This window comes from Spermophilus citellus, assembly GCF_964194105.1.
Source record: "Spermophilus citellus genome assembly, chromosome: X".
NCBI classification, from domain to species: Eukaryota; Metazoa; Chordata; class Mammalia; order Rodentia; family Sciuridae; genus Spermophilus; species Spermophilus citellus.
In genome coordinates this window covers 95774431-95801118 of record NC_138190.1, presented here as the reverse complement: position 1 = coordinate 95801118, position 26688 = coordinate 95774431, and the positions used below count along the sequence as shown (strand labels likewise).

The following is a 26688-nucleotide window of genomic DNA, read 5'->3' as shown; positions in this document are numbered from 1 at the left end:
GTATATATTTGGTGGAAATTATGAATATGATATTTGATATTATAATAACATGTAATTAAATTGTATGTAATATATTTTTCCATAACTGAAAATCATATGAAAAGAAAACATTACAAAACTATAATTCTTCACTGTAAGCAAAAGTAATTCAGTGACCTTAATGATCATTATAGATGACCAATGTGGAATGGGACCAATATAAATAAATTGGGTTTAATAGAATATTTGGAAACCTTGATATCAAACAAATGAACAATGAAACAAAAAAAAAAATCTCAGTCAAATGCATTTTGACATCATGTGAATAAAGGACTAAATTTAATCTTAGAATTAAACTTGACGGTATATATGTAGATAAACTCTTAAATGTAAATAAGTGTTAAAATGTGACCTAAAAGTCATCCTCAAGGTAAGTATATAGCTCAGTGGTGGAGCATGTGCTTAGCATGTTGAAGACCCTGGGTTCAATCCTCAGCACTGCCAAAATAAAAAATTAAGGAAAACAGTTATCCTCAACACTCTAATAATTATGTGTACTATGAGATAGTGTTAGAGTTAAAGCTTAAATTGAAGTCACCTCAATATTAAACTTCTTATTGAAGATTATAAATTAGAAGTTTGCCTGTCATATTTCTTGATTTTATGAGAGTTGAGAGCAGTTATCAATATAAACTTCTTTCATATACGGTAGACATGAACAGCAGAGAACTGGCAAATACAACTTAAGTTTAACCAGTTTTGGCTTACATTGGTCAGAGAAGCAATAGGTTGCTTGACTGAATGGTGAGTACCAATTTCAAGAATGACTGAATTTTATGAATTTATATCTGAAATATACAAGGGCATTTTTCAGCAGATTATATATTATACTATTTTACTTGTATCTTAATTATCATTTAATCTCTTATTGAATAATGGGAAATAAGAAAGTTGAGTGTAATTATTAAAAAAAGAAGTTAAAGAATTTAGAGAATTAATTAACCTTATTTTCCAAAAGCTTGGACTGCAAGTTTTGATGTTATTTTGAATATTGTATTCTAATATGAATTCTAAAAATCATTCTTCATTTTCAAAATGTGAATCAAATGTTTTGAATGGCTAATAAAATACAATATCACAAGGGAGAAAAACACTGAATTGAGAATAAGGAGAACTGGGTTCTAAGACTGTCCTTATAACTAACTAGATCTGTAAACATGGGCAGTTCATTTAACTTTTCTTGACCTTGATTTCCTATTATTCAATAATGACTAGACTAGTGGATCTTTAAGGTGTCTTCAATTCATTGTGAAAACAAGGGGGGGGGGAAGCTACTATTTCATTCAGGGAAATTGGAGTTCAAGGACAGGACCTGACCTGGCATTGATTGAACAATCTTTATAAAGTAAAATAGACAAACTCATCCTTGATATCTAAAATGGTATTTATTTCAAAATATATTGAAAACACATGCAACATTTATGGAATGATACTGATACATATTTACACTTCTAGTCAAAAAGGAACTCTGAAATTATTATATATGAAAAGAAATCAAAAGAGATTTTCATCAAAATCCTTTAAATAAATTCAGTTACATGTACAACTGTATTTTACAAATACCCATTTTGCCCTTAAATGTTTATATTGTCTTAGAAATAATATGAATAGAACATAATAAGGGAGTAAGGTAAATTTCTTTAGGATCCTAATATAAAAGAAAATCAAGTAGGTTTTCTTTGATTTTAAGCATGTGCTTAAGAACAGAATAACAGAAATCATCAGAAGAATAAAAAATTATGTTCTTTTACAAAGATTTATCTTATTTAAAATTGAGCATTCCAAATTCCAAAGGAAAAACTACAGTTTAAATTCATGTTCATGGAAAATAATGTAGTTATTACACTGAGTGTAATTTATGTGTCTCATTTAAGATTTTAAGTTTCTTTTCCTGATACAATTGTAGTATTTTGAGTGCATGAAATCGTTCCTATATTGCAAACAGTGCAGTTGATACCAACTTTAGGATAGTAATAACTTCTAAATTATTTACATCATAAAGTTGAAAGTTAATGTAAATAGTTTTCTTTTGAAAAGAGATTCACTTTTAGGTACTAAAAGCATTATTGTCATGGCCTGGGAAGCAAATTTCCAGTGCTTTTAACTGTCCTGTTATATTTCTTTTTATGAAACTCAGTACTATAAGTTTCAATGAATTTGACAAAAGGTGATCAGACTAATTCATCTACAAGTTATTTTTGGAGAGAAATCCTTACATTTTCTTTATATAAGACAGAAACTGCTCACCATGATGATTTATATTCAATTTATCAAAATATATAAATACAAAATGCCTTCATTATATTGCATTAGCACAGCCTGATAATACCCAAGTGCCAAGTTAATTAAGGTATTTATTGGGGTTTCATAGAGAAGGGATATGAAAATCCTTAGCCAAAATTCAAATTATGCTTGTAGAATCCACTTATATTCTCCCAAATGATGCATGGAATATATTTAAAACACAGGAGAACAGTAATTCCTTCTCTCAAACTAACACAGCAAACCCTTTAGTTAATTTTCAATTATTGAAATACTCTTCAATTTGTATTACCATCCAATGCAATTGATATGATTGTTCTTTTCCATGTCAATTGCTCAGGTGTGAGTAATCAGATGCTCTAACTACTGAATAGCTGTTTATATGATTTCTGTGACTGCTTATAAACTTACAAAAGTTTGTGTTTGTTCATTATATTAGGTACCCTTATAAGCAGGTTTTCTGTTAAAGATTGCGATAAAATTGTCCAGTATTTAATTGGTAGTTATTTCTCTTAACCCTTAGAAATTTGGTTCAGCAGCTAACATGAATATTAATTTCAAACCTGGGAAAGTATTGATAAAAATATGTTTAAGTATATAGCAATACCTCTAATATGACTGCTAAAACGTTTTTTTGTAGTTTATATGTTAAATATTCCATATTGCTTAAAATATAAGAAAGTCAGACATAGTTTTACTTACATCAGTTCATCTTTTTAGTTAGTTTGATCAAGTAATCTATCTACAAATAATCAAGCATAACATATGCATATATACATATATACATATTTACATATATACATACATATGTGTGTTTCTATGTTTATATATATGAAATTATTACTTAAATTTGGAAATATGCATGTGGAAAGTAATTTTTAAGATTGCATTATGATATATGAGTATGCAAATAATGAATGTATAATTTGAATAATTCATAGCTAATTTGCCTAAACAATGTTATCTATGTCATTCTAACTAACTAGTATCACAGTCATTATTTTATTTCTCTTTGGTTATAAATTAAATTCTACACTTCCACCTCTGCTTTTGCCAAACTATCTTTAAAATTTTCAGTTTGTTTTTAATTTCCGATGATTGTGAAAGTTGAAGGAAATATAGAAATCATTGACAGTAAGGTCATGTTCAAAAATAGACTTTATAATATTTTTATTTCCTTTTATCTTAGGTTATGGTTTATGGAATAATATATTATTATAATTTCATTATCAAAGTATTTACTTACTATTAAGAAATTGATTTCTACTCTGCATGTGTAGAGTTATGACTAAGATGAGACAATATACCTCTAGTTTAAATACAATTTAAACTATTACTATATTAACTTAATAACTCAATCTCATTGTGCCTCTCAAATTCCTACATTTTCAGAACACAATTAAGGAATCAGCCTCCTCCAGGTGTTTAGTTATTATCTGTATGAAAAAGATGCAAATAGACTTCACAGTTAAATTGTATCAATCTCTTTAGTCCAACTATCTCCAGAAGAAAATATACAGTATACAGTATACAGTAATTGTTGTGAAAACTCTGCAATTATATACTGAAGAGGAATATTTGTTTATACATTTTACATTATCAAAATCTTGTCAATCTTATGCATTTATCATTGCTTATTTTGTCATAGTACAATGTATAATACTGATAATTAGCACAGGTAACCTTCTATATATGTAAAATCAAATTACTTACCTTTATAACTGGCAAAATGTTTGAAATATTAAATGAAAACTATCATGCAAAAAGTTACTTATGATAATAAGGATGCAAGTATGCAAATAATGTACACAAATGCACTAAACACAAAGCATCTGAACTATGATGCAGAAATGCAAGGTACTATACATTACTCAGAAACACACTTTTATAATGTAACCTTTGATAGAGGCACAATGAAATCTAAAATTATTACACATTTGAAATAATGTTCTTTACCAAATAGGATTAAAATGAGAATAATTCAAAACATTTTTATTTCAGATTTGTGAAAAAATTGTAGCACATATTACTACTATTTGTCAATTTGACTAGAAATTTTTCCTTAATTTAAAATACTAAATTGTTATTTCAAAGAATTTTTCATTCTATGTTTATGCTGTAAGGTATGATGATATACTAAGATATACTAATAAAAATATGTCATGCAGTATTCCCATTGTATTATATAGCATTATCATATATTTAAAATATACATACCTACCTATTATTTATACTCACACTCCTGTATAAATAAATGCAACACTCATACCTACTTAGACCTATTCATATTCAAATAATGAATATATTTATACTTAAATGAGAATTATTTAAATTATCTGTGAAAAACAAAGTTTATCTGTCTTTAAATGAGATTAAATTACTATTGTATTTGATAATATGTGCAGTTAACATTCAAAATATTCATAAGACATACATTAAGAACCCCATGGTAATTATGTATATTAATTACAAAGTGTAAATTAATTGTGAACACATATATGCAGGTATGCATACATATGTAAAATATCAAATTACTATTTTGAATGGTATGAATATAATGTACTCTTGTTGTATTTACTAAATATTCATGTGTTGTACTAGTTATGTTCATATTCTTTGGAATATTATTAATGGGATGTAATATATTTCCTAAAAGGTATGATATTCATAATGTCTTTATAGACATAATAAATTTCAATTATATTTTACTAATACTATATATATTATAAATAATTAGCAAGACTATCAGGGAATAAATACAATAGTCAAATATTATAAACTAAATGATTTATATTGTTCTTAGAGTTATGATATTATCAGGGCAAATTGTGTTTTGAAATATATATTACATATATACAAATTGCATGCATTACCACAAAGATATAATAAGTACTTAAATGTGCAGTCATTTAAATACTTATTATAGCTTTTTTAAGCATATTTTCAATGGGAGTACTAAAACAGTGTATTAACTATGTCTTAAATGAATTTGATAAAATATTTCAGTAGTCTTAATGAGTAATTTTCATTTTATAATTTACAAAACCCCACACAATATCATGAAGTGGCTAATTTAAACATGTGTTTACTTCAATTTTATAATGATTACTCTGTGAAATTGATAGATGAACTAAATCTTGGGAAAAATATATTCTTGTTTTATGTTGAAACATGTTAGGGATAAATACAAAACCATAGTCATAGATTTTATGTCTAGAATTCTTTTTTTTTTAAATTATTTTATTGTTGGTTGTTCAAAACATTACATAGTTCTTAATATACCATATTTCACAGATTGATTCAAGTGGGTTATGAACTCCCATTTTTACCCCGTATATAGATTGCTGTGTCACATCAGTTACATTTCCATTGATTTACAAATTGCCTTTCTGGTGACTGATGTATTCTGCTGTCTATCCCATTCTCCACTGTCCCCCCTCCCCTCCCCTCCCCTCCCCTTCTCTCTCTCCATCCCCTCTACTATAAATCGTTTCTTCCACTTATATAATTTTTCTCCTACTCCTCCTTTCCTCTTATATGTAGTTGTGTATAACCCTGAGGCTCACCTTCCAATTCCATGCAATTTCCCTTACCTCTCACTTTCCCTCCCGCCTATCATCCCTGTTTAATGTTAATCTTCTTCTCCAGCTCTTCGTCTCTACTCTGTCCTTGGTTACTCCCCTTATATCAAAGAAGACATTTGACATTTGTTTTTTAAGGATTGGCTAGCTTCACTTAGCATAATCTGCTCTAATGCCATCCATTTCCCTCCAAATTCTATGATTTTGTCATTTCTTATTGCAGAGTAATACTCCATTGTGTATAAATGCCACATTTTTTTAATCCATTCATCTATTGAAGGGCTTCTAGGTTGGTTCCACAATCTCGCTATCGTGAATTGTGCTGCTATGAACATCGATATAGCAGTGTCCCTGTAGCATGCTCTTGTTAGGTCTTTAGGGAATAGACCGAGAAGGGGAATAGCTGGGTCAAATGGTGGTTCCATTCCCAGCTTTCCAAGAAATCTCCATACTGCTTTCCAAATTGGCTGCACCATTTTGCAGTCCCACCAACAATGAACAAGTGTACCCATTTCCCCGCATCCTCGCCAGCACTTGTTGTTGTTGGACTTCTTAATGGCTGCCAATCTTACTGGAGTGAGATGGTATCTTAGGGTGGTTTTGATTTGCATTTCTCTGACTGCTAGCGATGTTGAGCATTTTTTCATGTACTTGTTGATTGATTGTATGTCCTCCTCTGAGAAGTGTCTGTTCAGGTCCTTGGCCCATTTGTTGATTGGGTTATTTGTTATCTTATTATCTAATTTTTTGAGTTCTTTGTATACTCTGGATATTAGGGCTCTATCTGAAGTGTGTGGGGTAAAGATTTGTTCCCATGATGTAGGCTCCCTGTTTATCTCTCTTATTGTTTCTTTTGTTGAGAGAAAACTTTTTAGTTTGAGTAAGTCCCATTTGTTGATTCTGGTTGTTAACTCTTGCGCTAAGGGTGTCCTATTGAGGAATTTGGAGCCTGACCCCACAGTATGTAGATCGTAGCCGACTTTTTCTTCTATCAGACGCTGTGTCTCTGATTTAATATCGAGCTCCTTGATCCATTTTGAGTTAACTTTTGTGCATGGCGAGAGAAAGGGATTCAGTTTCATTTTGATACAAATGGATTTCCAGTTTTCCCAGCACCATTTGTTGAAGATGCTATCCTTCCTCCATTGCATGCTTTTAGCCCCTTTATCAAATATAAGATAGTTGTAGTTTTGCGGATTGGTTACTGTGTCTTCTATTCTGTACCATTGGTCCACCTGCCTGTTTTGGTACCAGTACCATGCTGTTTTTGTTACTATTGCTCTGTAGTATAGTTTGAAGTCTGGTATCGCTATACCGCCTGATTCACACTTCCTGCTTAGCATTGTTTTTGCTATTCTGGGTCTTTTATTATTCCATATGAATTTCCTGATTGTTTTATCTATTTCTACAAGAAATGCTGTTGGGATTTTGATTGGGATAGCATTGAACTTATAGAGAACTTTTGGTAATATCGCCATTTTGATGATGTTAGTTCTGCCTATCCATGAACAGGGTATATTTTTCCATCTTCTGAGGTCTTCTTCTATGTCTCTTTTTAGGGTTCTGTAGTTTTCATTGTATAAGGCTTTCATCTCTTTTGTTAGGTTGATTCCCAGGTATTTTATTTTTTGGGGGGATATTGTGAATGGAGTAGTTGTCCTCATTTCCGTTTCAGAGGATTTGTCGCTGATATACAGGAATGCATTTGATTTATGCGTGTTGATTTTATATCCCGCCACTTTGCTGAATTCATTTATTAACTCTAATAATTTCTTTGTAGACCCTTTTGGGTCTGTTAGGTATAGAATCATATCGTCTGCAAATAGTGATAATTTAAGTTCTTCTTTTCCTATTTTTATGCCTTTAATTTCTTTCGTCTGTCTAATTGCTCTGGCCAGTGTTTCGAGGACTATGTTGAACAGAAGTGGTGAGAGAGGGCATCCCTGTCTTGTACCAGATTTTAGAGGGAATGCCTTCAATTTTTCTCCATTCAGAATGATGCTGGCCTGTGGCTTACCATAGATTGCTTTAACAATGTTTAGGTATGATCCTGTTATCCCTAATTTTTCTAGAGTTTTGAACATAAAGGGATGCTGTACTTTGTCGAATGCCTTTTCTGCATCTATCGAGATGATCATATGGTTCTTATTTTTAAGTCTATTGATGTGGTGAATAACATTTATTGATTTCCGTATATTGAACCAGCCTTGCATCCCAGGGATGAATCCTACTTGATCATGGTGTATAATTTTTTTGATACGATTTTGAATCCGATTCGCCAGGATTTTATTGAGGATTTTTGCATCTAGGTTCATTAGAGATATTGGTCTGTAGTTTTCTTTCTTTGAAGTGTCTCTGTCTGGTTTAGGTAACAGGGTGATGTTGGCCTCATAGAATGTCTTTGGATGTTCTCCCTCTTTTTCTATTTCCTGAAATAGCTTGAAAAGTATTGGTGTTAGTTCCTCTTTAAAGGTTTTGTAAAACTCTGCTGTATACCCGTCCGGTCCTGGGCTTTTCTTAGTTGGTAGTCTTTGATGGTTTCTTCTATTTCCTCTATTGTTATTGGTCTGTTTAGGCTGTCTATATCTTCCTGACTCAATCTGGGCAGATCATATGACTTAAGAAATTTATCGATGACTTCACTATCTTCTATTTTATTGGAGTATAAGGATTCAAAGTAATTTCTGATTATCTTCTGTATTTCTGAAGTGTCTGTTGTTATATTGCCTTTTTCATCCCGTATGCTAGTAATTTGGGTTCTCTCTCTTCTTCTCTTCGTTAGCATGGCTAAGGGTGTCTAGAATTCTTTAGATGTAATTTTACCTTTAATGGCTTTGGTAAGAACAAGTGGTATAGGAATATAATATCACTTGTGTCTAAATAGATTTTAGTGTGCAAAAGCTCTAAAATTTCCCCTGCAACTTGTTAACATTCAATGGTAGAAAGTCAAAGTTAGATTAGTCTTTTCTTAAAATGTGAATCCTCATCACAGGACAAGGAATAAAGTATAAATATCACGGTATAATTTATGATAGTTTTTCCTATCATCTTTGAATCAGTAGAGTTATTTACATAAATTAATAATAATTTATTTGTTGGAATTAATATGATCAGAATGAATGTATTTATGAAAAACACTTTTAAGATTTGATCTGAAGTAGAAGAGATCACAAAATATAAAGCAGCACATTTAGCATTATTCTGTGTGGTCTAGCCTACATAAATATAAAAAATACTAGAAACAATGAATATTAGTGAATATGATTTTGCTAAAATAAATCCATATGTCTCTCAGAAAATGTAAGTCATTTTTTTGAGAATCAGGATGAGGGATAGTCAAATTTGATAAGTTGAAAAATGAGTTTTCATCAAGGTATAAGAATTAAAGATTTTTTATGAATGTATTTCGACTTCCAACCACAAAAATATAGTATGTAATGTTAGGATGTGTATTGTATATAAGTAATATCATAAATTTATTCATAAATATAAATACAAACTATGCATATAGAGAGGTTATTTTAAGTAATCTCTAAAACATATGATTAAAATTAAATAAATTACCATTGTTATTCTACATTTGTTGTATACTCATAGAATATTCATAGATTTTCTTGGGACATCAATGTCAAGAATATAGGTTGTCCAGCTAAATTTAAATTTCATGTAAATAGCATTTTTCAAAAAAATATTTCAAATATTATATGAGGCATAGTTATACTAAAACTTTAGTTTTACTTATTTGAAATTCTAATTTAGCTAGGTATTCTGTGCATTGTTTTTTTGACAAATCTGTCAGCTGCAGTTAAGAAGCATCCTTCAAATTTCTTTGTGTTGAGCCTAACAATGTGGACTTGGAATACTCTGTTAATTTCATATTTGCATTAACTAAAATAATATTATAATATCTTTCTTAGTATATGTGCAAAGTTCAATAACACAATTGGTATTTATGAATTATTGTTCAATTTGCCCAGAAAAGTGATAGAAACCATGTATAGGCATATTTTTCATATTTTATTACCCAAGGAGTGTGTGTGTGTGTGTGTGAGTGTGTGTGTGTGTGTGTGTGTGTGTGTATTATAGAAAAGCAAGTAGTTGAAAACATTGTTATGGAAAAGGGCTTGCAAATTCTTGCTAAATGTTTTGTATTTTGGTATCTGTTTCCTGAATTCTGTCATATTAACCACAGGAAGTTACTGTATTTTATTTAAACATGTATTGACAATGACTTTCTTTTAATCAGAGTTTAGCCAGACCTTGGGCTAAGTCACTGTCTTCAGTCCAGGTTAGCAAGAATCATGTTTTGCCAATTAAAAGACAATCCCCAGCATCAATATCTGATCATGCTGGCCAGTCTTCAGCAAGAAACACGTTAGCATTGTTTGGCAATAATCCTCATATATTTGATATTGTCACTTAATAATTTTCCATCCATCAACTCCTCAGCATCCCTACCACATATACTCTGCTACTTGGTTATAAATAACCATCTTTCTTCATTGCTTTCAATGTCCAGCCCTTTTTTATCCCCCCTATTGCATTAGACTACCTATCAGGGTAGTCCTGAGTAAATTATTTCTTACCATTTTAACAAGCATCAGAATATATTTCTTCAATAATACAACATTAATTTTAAATGTGTGTGTGTGTGTATATATATATATATATATATATATATATATATATATATATATAGTAATTCCTAGAACACTCTTTTAAATAGTGCAGATATTTAGCAAATGAACCAGGAAACAATAAAATCAAAATGTAAAAAAAAAAAAAAATAACCAAAAAAAGGGCAAAGGAGAACAGATGGTAAAACACGAAGAGGTGATGGACCAGAAATTAATAATAAAATGAGGAACTGAATTAAATCATATCAGTAATTACATTAAATGTTGGATTCAACACTTCAAGTAAAGGCTGAAAGCATGACCCCACTTTATGCTATCTAAAAGAAAAGAGGGCATCCCTGTCGTTCCAGTTTTTAGAGGGAATGCCTTCAATTTTTCCTCCATTTAGAATGATATTGGCCTGAGGCTTACCATAAATGCCTTTATGATGTTGACATATGTTCCTGTTATCCCTAGTTTTACTAGTGTTTTGAACATAAAGGGGTGTGGTATTTTGTCAAATGCTTTTTCTGCATCTATTGAGATGATCATATGATTCTTATCTTTAAGTCTATTGATGTGATGAATTACATTTATTGATTTCTGTATGTTAAATCAATCTTGCATCCCTGAGATGAATCCCACTTGATCATGGTGCACATAGAGAGAACTTTGAATAAAGACAGAGAAGTTATAAATAAATTGATGAAAAAGGTATATCATGCAAAAAGCAAGTGTTGAGAACCCCAGAGTGGCTCTATTAATATTATCAAAAATATTTCCAAATAGGAAAGCCAAAAATAAAAAAGACATTTTAATGATAAAGAAAATATTAGGAATATGTGTCAGTCACAAATGTCTGTTTCTTATTGCTTCAAAATACATGAAGCAAAAATGATAAAATTAAATTGAGAAATGAACAACCCCACAAATAATGGGATATTTTTAACATAATTCCCTTTGCAAATGATGGGATAAATATATTTTTTAAATCAGTGAAAAACAGAAGACCCAAACAGTACAATCAGCTATATTGATCTAACTTGACAACTAGATACTTAAAGAACACTACATCCCTAGATTATAAGGCATGCTGTTTTGTGCTAATTGTACATAAAAGTTAATTTGCTGACTCTACAATAATTCTTAATAAATTTAAAAAGATGAAAAGTGCAAAGAATATGTTCATTGACCTCAAGGAAACTATATCATGAATAACAATAAGCTATATAGAAAAAAGTAATAATACTTGGAAAATAAACAATATACAAAGAAAAAATTAAAATATCAGAAAATATTTTAAACTGAATTATAATGAAAATACAGTATATAGAACTTTATGTGATGCAATCAACTAAAATTGGCCTTGGAAGCATTATAGCTTTAGATGAGAAGAAGTAAAAAAAAAAAAGAAGTAAAAAAAATTAATGCTCTAAGACTATGCTTTAGGAAGAAGAAAACCATGTGCGAAGTAAAACCAAAGCAAGTAGAAAGAAAAAATAAAGATAAAAGTATAACTCAATAAAATAGAAAATCAACATTTGAGAATATTAATTAGCCAAATATTCATTGCTGATCAAGAAATAAAAACATGGAAATCAACATCCCCAACATTAAGAATAAAATACAGCTCATCTTCACAGATTTTAGACAGTAAAATTTTAAGAGAATCATAATAAACATTTTTCAATGTATTTAACAATGTATAATATATAGACAAAACATTGAAAAATAGCCTACCAAACATTCTCAAGAAAATACTTAACAACTATATGATTTTTGAATAAATTTAAGTTGTTAAAAATTTCACCCAAAGAAAGCTCCATACCCAGGTTGCTTCACAGGTGAATTTTAGCAAATATTTTTAAAAGAATAGAAAACAACAAAATTCTACACAGACTTTTTCAGAAAATATGAGGAAGGGATGACTTACAACTCATTTACACCTCTAACATTATTTTGATACAAAAGTCAAGAAAAGATATTAAGAAATAAAGACAAAAGAGAAAAAAAAAGAACTATAGAGATAACATCCTTCAAAAATATACAACAAATTTTAAGGAAAATAGTCCATAAATCCTAATAAATGTAATCTAGATATACACACAGACACACACACACACACACACACACACACACACACACGAGAGACAGAGAGAGAGAGAGAGAGAGAGAGAGGTGGGGGGGGAGGGAATTCATGATTGTTTTAACCTTTAAAAATTATGTATTTGTAACTCACCCTATTAACACCTTGTGGGGGTAAAAGAAAAAGCAGTATCATTAACCTGGTTCATCTGTGAATATTTTAAAACCAAAGTTTTATTGCCATAGTGAGTCAGAGGAAATCCATCAAAACAGACTCAAAAATTATATCACTAAGAAACTTAACAAGTTATAGAAAGGATAAAAATGTGAGGTTAATGAGAAGTTATTCTTAATAAAAGAAAGTACATTCCAATTCCATGCAATTTCCCTTCTCTCTCCCTTTCCCTCCCGCCTATCATCCCTGTTTAATGTTAATCTTCTTCTCAAGCTCTTCGTCTCTACCCTGGGAGTTCATAACCCACTTGAATCAATCTGTGAAATATGGTATATTAAGAACTATGTAATGTTTTGAACAACCAACAATAAAAAAAAAATAAATAAATAAAATAGGACAAAAAAAAAGAAAGTACATGAATATATACCGAACTGCACTTAAGTTACATTATGTATATATGTATATATAATAAAATTCATAGTTGGGATGAATTTAAATAGTGAGAAAAGGCAATCTCAGGAAATAAAATATAATGAAAGAATTATTCTGCTCAATTCAGGAAATGTTTCCTTATATTCAATCTATTTTTTTTTTTTAGTTGTAGTTGGACACAATACCTTTATTTATTTTTATGTGGTGCTAAGGATGGAACCCAGTGCCTTGCACATGGTAGGCGAGCATGCTACCACTGAGTATCAATCCCAACCCCCTTATATTCACTCTTAATCAGCCAGTGCATAATTCACATGTTTCATCTATTTCAGTTCCAATATATCAAGGATTATTTTGGGTTCACTTCCCTAGATTGAGAAGGAACACTGTCTCTAGGACTCTCTTTTCATTTCAAGTCCCAATTAACTGTCCAAAAGGCTGTACACACTAGCATACTGTAAATTGCCACTTACTTATTTCTCTCCTATCCTTCCCTTATTTCCACCATCTCCAGTCCTCTCTGGACATTGGCTTTTTCCACCATTAACACTATAATACCCTCTTTAGGCATGTGCACGCGTGCGCGCACACACACACACACACACACACACACACACACCTTTTACATTTGTTAACACATACTCATACCTTATTCAGCATCTTCTTGTATGGAGTAAATTGGTTGTCACGAATGAATTACCTACAAATCTTTGGGTCAAACAAATTTCTGTGAATCTTATTTTTTCCCCCAATCGTTTTTCAGTCATTTTAAAGTACTATATGATTGGCCAATTACCCTTTGACATCTTGAATAAGGTAATTAAACTATAAGGTGTCATCTGAGCAAACATAAAAGTTTGGGGTCATTAGCCAGTCATGGTGGTGCATGTCTGTTATCCTAGCAACTCACAAGGCTAAAGCAGGAGAATCCTAAGTTCAAGGCCAGCCTGAACAAATAAGTGAGACCCTGTTTCAAAATAAAAGGTAAAAATGTCTGAGCATCAAGCTCAATGGTTAAGTGCCCCTGGGCTTAATCCCCACTACCAATATACATATGTATATGTATTTATTTATGTGTATATATATATATATATATATATATATATATATATATATATATATATATGTCCAGCCTAATAACACACACACACACACGCACGTATATGCTGAATTCGTTTCTTATCTATTTTACATTAAAAAAAAAACAGATTAATGCCTCCTCATTACAAAACTTCAAAGAACATATTGAATATATAATATGCTTAGTATATCTGGAAATCAATTGTCATTCCTAAAAGACTAATTTGAAAGAAAATAATATCTTCACATGATATTTACAGTTCAAGAACAAGAAACAATTAACTTTATCTTTCAATCAATTAAAATGAACTTATGGTACTAGTACAACATCAGCTGACAGTCTGAAGTTTGCTGGCAGCTGGAAGTTTGCTGGGGCCAATGCTGCAGTCTGGCTGGGCACAATTCAGGAGCCACTTGTCAAAAGAAACTAACTTTATTTTTAGAACTACAAACACCAAACAAAACAGCTCCTCAGGAAAAAACCCTCAGAGCCCAACTGCCACCACCGGCTTCCCACAAGCCTCTCACACCCACACAAACCTCACCACCTCCCACAATCCTCCTGCTCTTGAGGCTGATTGGCTGGGTCGTGTGGGCAGAGCCAAAGAAGTCCCCCAATGAGCAGCTCCGTGGAGGAGCCAATCAGCTAGATGTTGCTGGGGCCGCTGTGAGCCAATCATGAGCTGGCAGTCTGAAGGGCAGGGAAACAGCCCAATGAACATCACCGCAGAGGAGCCAATCAGCTAGATGTTGCTGGGGCCGCTGTGAGCCAATCATCAGCTGGCAGTCTGAAGTTTGCTGGCAGCTGGAAGTTTGCTGGGGCCCCTTTGGCTGTGGCTCTCAACAGTACAAAATTGTAAAAGTTTTATTATTTTCAATGCTATATTTCTCAAATATATATGAACCAACCAGTCAAACATGTACCAGGCATTCTCTACTTCAAAATGGAAAGATAACATTGCTTTCCCTTTGACTCAAAATCAATTTGTGTACTGAAAATAGGAATATATTAGTTTCATGAATTAAAATATAAAATCATGAATGAGTGATAATATATCTGATGGTTCGCTAAGTTAAATAAAAATCATTGAATATCATGTTCATCAGTATAAAATATGTAAACATAAATAGTACTTACACAACTGTACTCTGGAAATCATGAAAATTCTTTCCAGTTCTTTCTCCCATTGAAATATTTATAAATTGTCTTCCAGAGTACAGTTGTGCATGCCTGTAATTCCAGGAGCTCAAGAGGCTGAGACAGGAAGATCAAGAGTTCAAAGCCCGCCTCAGCAACAGCAAGATGCTAAGCAACTCAGTGAGACTCTGTCTCTAAATAAAATACAAAATAGGTTTGGGGATGTGGCTTAGTGGTCTAGTGCCCTTGTTTTCTTCCACAAAACAATTAATTGATCATTAATTTATTCTATATGTTTCATTGGTGGCCATAGATCAAAAAGCACTTTCTCTATAACCCTAAAGATGAATTTAGCCTGACAAACTCTCCATTAAACTAAACAAAGTTGAAAGGCAAACCAAAGAGCAATGTCCTTGTTCTGATCTGTACTTTAGTAAATTCTAGGTCCCAGTTACAAACTGAATTTCCCACAGATTTTTTTAAATGCCCCAATAAAAAAAGTAAAATAGGGCTGGGGATATAGCTCAGTAGGTAGATTGCCTGCCTTGCATGCACAGGGCCCAGGGTTCAATCCCTAGCACCACAAAAATAAAAACAAAAAATACAACAAAGGGAAAATATTGCACTTTTCAATTTCAGAATCCAAATACAAATAATGGCTTTGTAAGAAGAGTGAATCACAAGGCCTCTAGCATGATATTATTTTGTACCTTTCATTGTCTCTAAATCAAATATGTGTACACTATTTCAACCATACCCACAGTATGAGAAGACAAAGAAAATTAATAGTGGGACTTTATATACTTTTCTTTTTAGTATTGGATAAATTTATGTATTTGAAACTATTTTATAGGGCTCAAATATCTCAGTGGTAGAGTACTTGCCTAGCACATGCAAGGCCTTGGGCTCTATCTCCACCATCACAAAATAAATAACTAAATTAAACTTATAGTCTTATTATACAAAATATGTCAGAAAATTGAATAATGTTATCTATGGAGTTATTTTTGGTTGAGATAGTTAAAATGCCTTATTTTTTCTTATACCAGGGTATAATTGCTACTTTCATCAAATACTACATTTAAAGGGAGGTCAAACAATCTTCTTAGTGACTATCACTAACAGAATCATTTGATTAAGTGTGTTAATTTGTTAAGGTCTTAATAACCTGATCATATAGAAAATACTACAGATGTCAGTTAATTAGAAATGCTTCTACAAATGAACTTCTCATAATTTGATGGGTAATGATGCCATAAGCTACGTATTTATGTATGTATAGTATTTTTTTAAAGAGAAAGAGAGAGAGAGAGAGAGAGAGAGAGAGAGAGAATTTTTTAATATTTATTTTTTAGTTTTCAGTGGACACAACATCTTTGCTTTTTTGTATGTGGTCCTGAGGATCAAACCCGGGCCTCACGCATGCCAGGCGAGCGCGCTACCGCTTGAGCCACATCCCCAGCCCAATATGTATACTATTTTTAAATCTGAAAACTATATTGGTGCAATTATGGACAGTTTGTTTCATTGTGTGAAATCGTGCTTTTTCCATAATATTATTCTAAATGATTAATATTAAGAATTTGCCTGGCCAGGCACAGGGGTGCATGCGTATAATCCCAAGAGCTCAAGAGGCTGAGATAGGAAGATCACGAGTTCAAAGCCAACCTCAGAGAAAGCGAGGCACTAAGCAACTCAGTGAGACCCTGTCCCTAAATAAAATACAAAATAGGGTTGGGGATGTGGCTTAGTGGTCTAGTGCCCCTGAATGCAATCTGTGGTACCAAATAAATAAATAAATAAACAAAAAAGAATTTGCCTGTTAGCTTTCTATTTCTATTAAAAAAATTACTGAGGGGCTGTGTTTATAGCTCAGCAGTAGAGTGCTTGCCTTACACTTGTGAGGTACTGGGTTCGATCCTCAGCACTACATAAAAAATAAATAAATAAAATAAATAAAGATATTGTGTCCATCTTAAAAAAAAAAAAAACAATGAGATAATCAATTTATTGCAGACATGGAGGTTTCAGTCCACAGTTGGTTGGCTCCATTGCTTTTGGATCTGTAGTGAAGCAGTGTATCATGGTGGGGAGCCTGTATCATAGCAAAGGCATTCATTTAATGACCAGGATGTAAAAAAAAAAAAAAAAGAGAGAGAGAGAGAAAGAGACCTGGGTTCTCTAATCCCCTTGGAAGACATACCCCAAGACTTTAAATCTCACATTGAGCCCCACCTCTTTGAGGTTCCACTACTTCCCAACAACACCAAGCTTAGGACCAAGCCTTTAACATATGGACCTTTGGGAGACATTGAGATTCAAACTATATCATTACTTAAACCTAGTCTTTGTTAAGTTAGGTAACATTTAATTTAACCTTTATGTTATATATGAGTAAAACACTAGGAACTCTAACAATTGAACCTAAAATTGATTATGAAATCATAAAATTCTGGGGTACAATAAGAATAACTCAAACATAAAATGTTGATATATTTATAGCTATAAAGTAACCAAATATAAGGATTCATTCATAGTAAGGCCCAAGCTGCACTCAATTCCTTATATTTACCTACCAATGTAGGGTCCAAATTACTATCTTTGCTGATGATCACTTTATTCAATATGTTCACAGCAAATTCCAATATATTGTAGAAATATCATTTTATGATATTGGTTTGTAGTATATTCTTCTGCAATTTCAGCTAGCTTGCCTATGCAAATGAATTGAAGTTATCAATATGGACAGATTATCCTCAACAATATAAGTGTAACTTCAAATCAAACAAATTGCAAAATAAAAGGTTAAAATATAGATTGAGTACTTAAAATTCCTCTGCTATACATTTGAAATACATTAAACCAAACTCTATCATGTCAAATCATTATTTGAGTCATATATTTCTCAGTTACTGAATTGGGAAAACCAAATGATGAGTTCTTCAGGACATTAAATTTTAACTGAAATTAGTTTATTGGTTATGATCCAATATTTACCTAAAAGACGACATTACATACATTCAGTTCTGCAATTGAAATCTACTGAAAGTAAAAGAGAAAGGGAGATCAATGATAAACTTGCAACAATATTTCATTTGTTTGTATGAGAGTTCATCATTTGGTCCAAATGAATTTAACAGCATGAGAATGCACTTTTTCTCTGAGCCAAAACAGATGAATTATAGTCTGACAGTACTCTTCATTTCATTGTGCTAAAATATAATCAATTTATTATCTTTTTGTCTTACTCCTTATCAACATCTGTAGATTATAACAGTTCACTTGTAAATGGTTTCCAATGAGAGACATTGGGGTAGTCTTCTCTGAAACATATTCTTTTTCAGTATCAATATTTATCACACAGGTATATATTCCATCTTCTTAGTGTATGCCACTGATGTGCATGTTGTCAAAATTTTTATCATTATTTAAATCTAAATTTTGGATTAAATTTCCTCTTCAGCATAATAAAAAGATCAATTATATGAGTGCATCACAATTTTCCTACAGAAACATTGCTATAATATCCACAGGGTATTTTGGTACTGTGTGAGGATAATGTCATTTATTTAAGGTTAATTGTTATTAATAAGTTTTAGGAGCCTTCAGAGAATTTTCTTTTTTTTTTAGTTTTAGGTGGACACAATATCTTCATTTTATTTTTATGTGGTGCTGAGAATTGAACCCAGTGCCTCACGCATACTAGGCGAGCACACTACCACTTGAGTCACATCCCCACCCCAGAGAATTTTTTTTAATGTAGATAATTTGAACCCCATTATTTTGTTATGCTTATTATTTTGAACTTCTACTAAATTAATCTCTACTAGTTTCACAATTTCTCTTTGGGAAATAGATAAAATCAATAAGTCGGGTTGCATCACAATTAAAAAGTTTATTCATGAAGGGCACTGTAAACAAAGTAAAATGACAACCTCCAGAGTTGGAAAAATATTTGCAAATCATATATCTGATAAAGGATTAATATGCAGAATATGTAAAATGATTATACAACTCAACAATAAAAAAAGAACAACCCAATGTATAAAACAGGAAAGGACTTACAAAACATTTCTTTGAAGAAGATATACAAATGGTAAAGAAATACATGAAAAGGTATTGTATGTCACTAGTTTTTAGGGAAAAACAAATCAAAACCTCATTGAGATGGCGCTTCAACATCCATTACAATGGCAAAGGAGGGAGGGAGGGAGGGAGGGAGGGAGGGAGGGAGAGAGAGAGAGAGAGAGAGAGAGAGAAGGGGAAATAAACAAACAACCAACCACAAAGCAGAAGCCTGACAGAAGCATGAGATACATAAACAGGGGAACTATGGAGTTTATATGGAAAAAAATAAACAACAAAAACTATAAGATGGCCCTGATATCAGATCTGACAAACATTAAAATCAACTGCAAAGAAGCATTATAATATGTAAAAAGATCTAAAGGAATTTATGCTTAACTAAGAAAGATAAAATGACAATATTTCATCAAATACAGAGTATCAATAAAGTTTTTGAGCTTGTGTATATGTAGTAGTGGTTTACAGTAAATTTGAGGGGTTTTCATTCATTGTTTCTTATAATAATGTTTCAAATCCTTTATTTCTACTTTCCTCCTTATATCCTACTTCCTCAAATATCAGTACACTTGATAGTGTCCCATATTTCTCATTTACTCCTTCTGTTTGTCCACTCTTATCTTCAGCTTTCATACTTGCTATCAAAAACTAAGTCAAATTTTTCTAATTATTTATTCTACTGATTCAAATGTACTATTCACTTCCTTCACTCCCTTGTGTCTTTTTTTCTTTTCTTTTCTTTTTCATTTTTGTTATTGTACTTTCACATTCTAGAATTTTGTTTAGCATACTAAACCAACTAGACCTAATAGACACTTATCCAACAAGAGAAGAACATACGTTCTCTGCAAGTATGCACATGAAATTCTCCAGGATAGACTATATTCCAGGATAAAAAACAAGTCTTAAAATACTGAAAGAATCAACATCATCCAGCATATATCCTTTGACCACAAAAAATAAAATTCTAAATTAACAACTAAAAGAAACTTAGAAAATTAGTAAATACATGGACATTAAATAACTCCCCAAAATTATAAATCCATCAAAGAAGAAACCATAAGAGAAATTAGGAAATAATTGTCAAAATCCCTGGATAGGATGTTTGCTCTCATCACATTTATTAAACAATATATTAGAGATTTTAGCAATGAAAATTAGGCAGGAAAAAGATAAAAAAGCACTCAGATTGCAAAGAAAGAACTTAAACTACATATATTTGCATGTTATAACCTTGTATATAAAAATTCTAAGAAATACACAAAAAACTTATAGATACTATTGATTGAATTTAGTAGATTGTAGGCTATTGAAAGCAATATGTAAACAATCTAATGTATTACTATCCTCTAACAATAAAGATTCCTAAAAATAAATTTAAAAAAACAATCATTTCTTATAGGATAAAGTGAAATAAAATACTTTGGAATAAATTAAAAAAAATAGATATCTTTCAGTATGAAACTTCCATAATACTGGTAAAATATATTAAAATCTAAATAAGTGGAAAAACATCTATGTGCATAGATTGGAAGTTTTAATATTGTAAGATACAGTCCTCCACAAATTCATCTTAGGAGTCAGCATATCCTTAGCAACATTCCATCTGGATTTTTGTAGAAAGTTAGGAACTGATCCAAAAAACTATGAGAATTCAAGGGAACTAGAATAGCCAGAATTTTTTAAACAAATAAGTACAAAGTTGGATGACTCAATCATTCTGATTTTAAAACATCTCACAAGACTGTAACATCTGAGTAAGTATGATGCAAGCATAACGAATTACATATGTATCAGTGCAATAGAATTAACATTTCATGAATAAACTCTCCTATGTATGGTCAATTGATTTTCTTTTTCTTTTTTTTTTTTAAGAGAGAGTAAGAGAGGAGAGAGAGTGAGAGAGAGAGAATTTTTAATATTTGTTTTTTAGTTCTCAGCGGACACAACATCTCTGTTGGTATGTGGTGCTGAGGGTCGAACCAGGGCAGCACGCATGCCAGGCGAGCACGCTACCGCTTGAGCCACATCCCCAGCCCCTGGTCAATTGATTTTCAACAAGCATTCCACTAAAAAACATTGGGAAATGAATGACCTTTTTAACAAATGGCATTGTGACAACTGTCTATCAACATGCAAAAGAATGATTTTGAGCCCCTTCCTTACAATATGCACTAAAAAAAGTAATTCCAAATGGAAATCAGTTTTAAGAGCTGAAACTTTAAAATTATTAAGGAAAACACAGGGGTAAGTTTTTGTGTCCTCACGTTAAGCATTTTTTTTTTTAAGATCTGACAAAAAGTACAAGAAACAACATAAAGATGAATTAATCTTTGTTAACTTCAAGAGTTTTGTACTTTAGTACAAAAGAACGTCATAAAAAACTGAAAAAAATAAACAATAGAATGGGGGAAACTATTTGCAAATTTTATATAAGGGACTTATATCTAGAAATATATTGCACAACTCAACAATAAAAAGGTCAACTTAATTTTAACATGGGTAAAAATATGAATAGGCATTTCTCCAAAGATGATAAATGACAAATAAGTGCATGACAAGATGTTCAATTTCATTAGCAGTCAGTGAAATGCAAATCAAAACCATAATTAGATACTATTTCTTAGTCACTAGGATGACTATAAATAAAAAATAATTCAATAACAAGTGTTGTCAAATATTTAGATGAATTGGAGCCCTCATGTGTTTCTGATATTTATGTAAAATGGTGCAGCCCATTTGGGGAAACATTGAACATTTCCTCAAAAGTTAATCAGAGTTGACATATGACCCAGCACACAAAACTTTCACATAATATTCATAGCAGCATTATTCATGATAGCCCAAAAGTGGAAACAACCCATATGTCTATCAACTGATGAATGGATAAATAAAATGTGATATCTCCATAAAAAGGAAAATATTGAGCAACTGGAAGAACTGAATTACTAATGCATACTACTACAATATGGATTAATCTTAAAAGCATTATATAACAGATCAGTCATCAAAGAATCTGAAAAAATTCCCATTTAAATTACATATTCAGAAAGACAAATCTATAGAGAAAGAGGTAAATTCTTGGTTGCATAGGGCTACCAGTTGGGGAGAATGTGGGCAGTGACTGCTTAGAGATATTTTGGAGATCTTAAGGATGTCCCAAAATTGATTATGGTAATGGTTTTATAACTCAATGAACATACTAAAAGCCATTGGAGTATTCATTTTAAATGGGTGCATTTTTAGATATGAATTATATTTCAATAAATCTAATGATGCAAAATCATTTACTCTGCTAGTGATAATAAAATTTTAATCAATTTCTTTATCATATGTAGGCAAGTTGCTTAATGTGGAGACTATGATGTATTATGTTGTAAAATTTAATGGTACCAGATGAGTTGCTTTTCTGATAAAAAATAAACTAAATTGTGTTTTAAAGTATAGTAATGTATATGTTCATATATTTCCATGCTTGCTTTTATGATTTAATATCATCTAAATTAAATAAAACTCCACCCTCCCAAATATTTATCAGACATAATTGTGCAAGAGTATAGAACATTTTTACATGTTAATTGCATCAGGACCCTTTTTGTAGTATTCTCTAAAAGGAAAGTAAATGGCTGTCTAATGGAGAAAATTAATCTTAAAAGAGATTCAGTTCTTTATGGCCCTGTGTTTTTATTTTATTTAATTTATTTTTTGAAAATTCATTCTTTTATTTATGATGTAAATTTTATTATTATTATTTCTTACATACATGACAATAGTGGAGTGCATTACATTCATAATTTCTGTGTTTTGATTTTAAGTACAATAAGTATAATGACACCACCTGGACTTCATATTTTCTTGAGAACTTATGGGAACTTGTACCTTTATCTTTAAATTTTAAAACTCTGCACAAGAATATGAATTGTTTTTATCACTCAGCACACATGCAAAGACAGAAAAAATTGAAAAGTATTTTTTTCTGGGATCAGAGTCTGAAAGGAAATTATATTAATCATTTTTGAAGTTATTTCTAATTAACTATTAGTTGAATTTCATTAGATATTATCTGATTTTAATATTTAATATAACTAATTTTTGTCAAATTTAATTAACTATATTGTTGCAACTAGAAATTAAGAAAATAAGAAGAAATAAATGGATAGTTTCTTTCTCTAATAAACCAAATTCATCCTCCCTACTCTATTCTTCTCCTCATATCATGTACCAAAACAAAAATTGCTCTTTTTAAATGCTTTGTATAGTTAAAAATGTATAAGATTGAATGTCATATATAACTTTTAATTTATTGGATTGTTATAGTAAGTAAATAAACCAATCCCATATTCCATAGTTTTACTATTCTAACCATTATTTTTTAAATTATGTTTTAAATCTGATAACTTTGTATTAAAAATATTCAAACAATAAGTCCACAAAGGTAATATATGATATTTATTTCCAGTACTGTTTAACTTGATCAGAATACCTTTTTATATAAAATTCTGAACCTAATAGAGGAGGTAAAGGATGAGTTATAAAATATATAATTGTTCAGTATTTGCAAAGTGCTCATAGGTACTTTTTATATTTACATACTGTAAAACTCTTTCATGTTGTATAGTTCTAGCATTTTTGACAAATGCATGGAATCATCTTATGATAAAGAACAGTTTCAGTACCTTAAACTTTTCCTTCTATTGTCAGTATTCCTCAAGATATCCTCCATTTTCAACCCCTGGTAACCACTGATTTGTCTATTATCCCTACGTTTTATCATTTATATAATGTTATATAAATATATAACATAAACATATGTTATATATTTTATATATTAACTTCTTTCTCTTAATATTCATTTCAGAGAAATGAATGTTGTTCTGGCAATCACTAATATGTTTCTTTTTATTGTTGAATAGTATTTCATTATACAAATGTGGCACAGCTAACCCACTTATCACTGGGTGATTATTAGTAAACTGGTTCCAACCTTTACCTATATGGTTCTACATTAGCATAAGTCATAAGTTTGAAATTACTTAAGTTATTTGGGTAAATATGCAGGACTGGGGTTGCTATTTGTTGCTGTTGTTGTACTAGGGATTGAACCCTGGGTGGCTATACAACTGAGCTACATTCCCAGCACTTTCTCTTTTTTATTTTGAGACAGGTTCTTCCTAATTTGCTGAGGCTGGCCTTGAATTTGTGATCCTCCTGCCTCAGCCACCCCAGTCTCTGGGTTTATAGGCGAGTGCCACATGTGCTCGGCTTGTTCTTATTTTGAAAAGTGTATGTTTTCCGTTATAAGAAACTGACAGATTGTGATCCAAATTTCTTATGCCATTCTGCATTTCAACCAGCAATCTTGGAGTATTCCTATTGCCAGAAATCCTTGTTAGCACTCGGTATTATTAGTTTCTTTTTTCTAATCACTCTAACAGATTTGTAAGCTTATCTCTTTGTAGTTTTAATTTGAATTGCTTTAGCATCCAATACTGTGAGGCCCCTTTTTATATGCTTGTCAAACATATTTACATCTTCCATAGTGATGTGTCTATAAATATCTTTTGCCCATTTGTTGAATCCTCTGTTTTCTTACTATTGGTGTTTTTGTTCTTTTATATGCACAAATTCATTGTCAAAAGATTTGTAAATTGTTTCACTTAGTATTTGGCTTATCTTGTCTTTTCATTCTTTACATTGCTTTTACAGAGCAAATATAATTATAAAAATGAAATCCCATCCACCCACTCTCTGATATTTATGTTTCTCTAGGAATTATTTCCTGACAAATTAGGTAACAACTGTGAAAATACTGGAAGTCTCTGATGTATTTATATAAAGAGTGCTAAGTTTTCATGTAACAATATGATTTAAGTAGATAATAAAAATATGCTTTTGGAATATAAATTTTATTTTTTTGTTTCCCCCACCCCAACAGCTGCAGAAATAACTGTGCAACCAACTGTGGAAGAGGCCTCTGACAACTGCACTCAAGAATGTCTCATCTTGGGCCATTCTGATGCCTGCTGGATGCCAGCTTCTCTGACCCCTTCCAGCCCTTCACAGGCACAGACCTCTGCTCTATGCCACAGCCCACCTCTGACACAGGCATCTGCTCACCACCGCAGCCCTCCAGTGACACAGACGATTGCTCTCTGCCACAGTCCTCCAGTGACCCAAGCTATCGCTCTGTGCCACAGTCCTCTACCAGTACAGGCCTCTGCTCTCCACCACAGTCCTCCTCTAGCACAGGCCACTGGACTTCACCACAGCCCACCCCCCACACAGGCCTCAGCCCTCTCTTACAGCCCTCCCTTGGCTCAGGCTACTGCAATTCGCCGCAGCCCGCCTCCGCCACAGGCTGCCTCTCTCCACCGCAGCCAAGTCCAGACACCAATGGGTTTGCAGCAAGGTTGGGTGCAAGGTGCTGGAGTTGATGGACTGCATTCTCTTGATCAGGGAGTGCAAGGTAGTGCTAGATCTCAGTTTTACACTATGTCTGAAAGACTTCATCCCAATGATGATTCAATTAAAGTCATTCCCTTGACAACCTTCACACCAGGCCAACAGGCCAGACCCTCTAGGGGTGATTCCCCCATTATGGAAGAACATCCCTTGTAAAGTTAAACTATTTCACATTTTCAGACAGATGTATATATTCAAAGTTGAAGATCCAATTTCAAGGAATATTCCAAATTGCTAGGTTTGTAAATAGCTCTGTAAATAGAAACAGATACCAGAAAAAGACTAGAGCTAGACCCTTAGTCAAAAGTTAAAAAATAAATTTAAAATTTTTAATTGAGAATGTGTTTTAAAATGAAACAAAATTTAAAAATTCACATCCCTTTGTACAGAAAGGCTTATCATGGCAAAAATTAATATGTAGTGTATACTATTTCTGATGTACATTTTTTTTTTTCATTTTTTACCACCATGTGCAATATTACTGATTTCTTCCTTTCTGATTTTCATGGACTCAGTAAGTAGCAAATGGAAAACTAGAAAATATCTTATTTTCCAAGTTTATCTTTAGTTTATTATACATTGGTTCAGATAACATTAAAAGGTATAAGTACTATAGAATTTTTGTTTGCATTTTAATTTGATTTTTGTTAATTCTTTGTCTCTAATATTTTGTTATTAGTGTTTCTATCTTCAAAAATCTACACTAGGTAGTGTAAATAGCTCTTACAGTTTTGT

General features: G+C 31.7%; 1 protein-coding gene across 4 annotated transcripts in view; it reads left to right on the top strand.

The window, feature by feature from the left end:
- Positions 1-26109, top strand: part of PCDH11X (protocadherin 11 X-linked) — a gene marked incomplete at its 3' end in the record, with an annotated part of 715967 nt that extends 689858 nt beyond the window's left edge. For 3 of the 4 annotated variants that reach the window (XM_081277634.1, XM_081277633.1, XM_081277632.1), the window contains one exon: positions 25427-26109. In XM_081277634.1, the coding sequence (XP_081133760.1) occupies positions 25427-26109 (683 nt within the window). The remainder of the gene's footprint in view (positions 1-25426) is intronic. The other variant, XM_081277635.1, reaches the window with a different exon arrangement.
- Between the last annotated feature and the right edge of the window lie 579 nt (positions 26110-26688).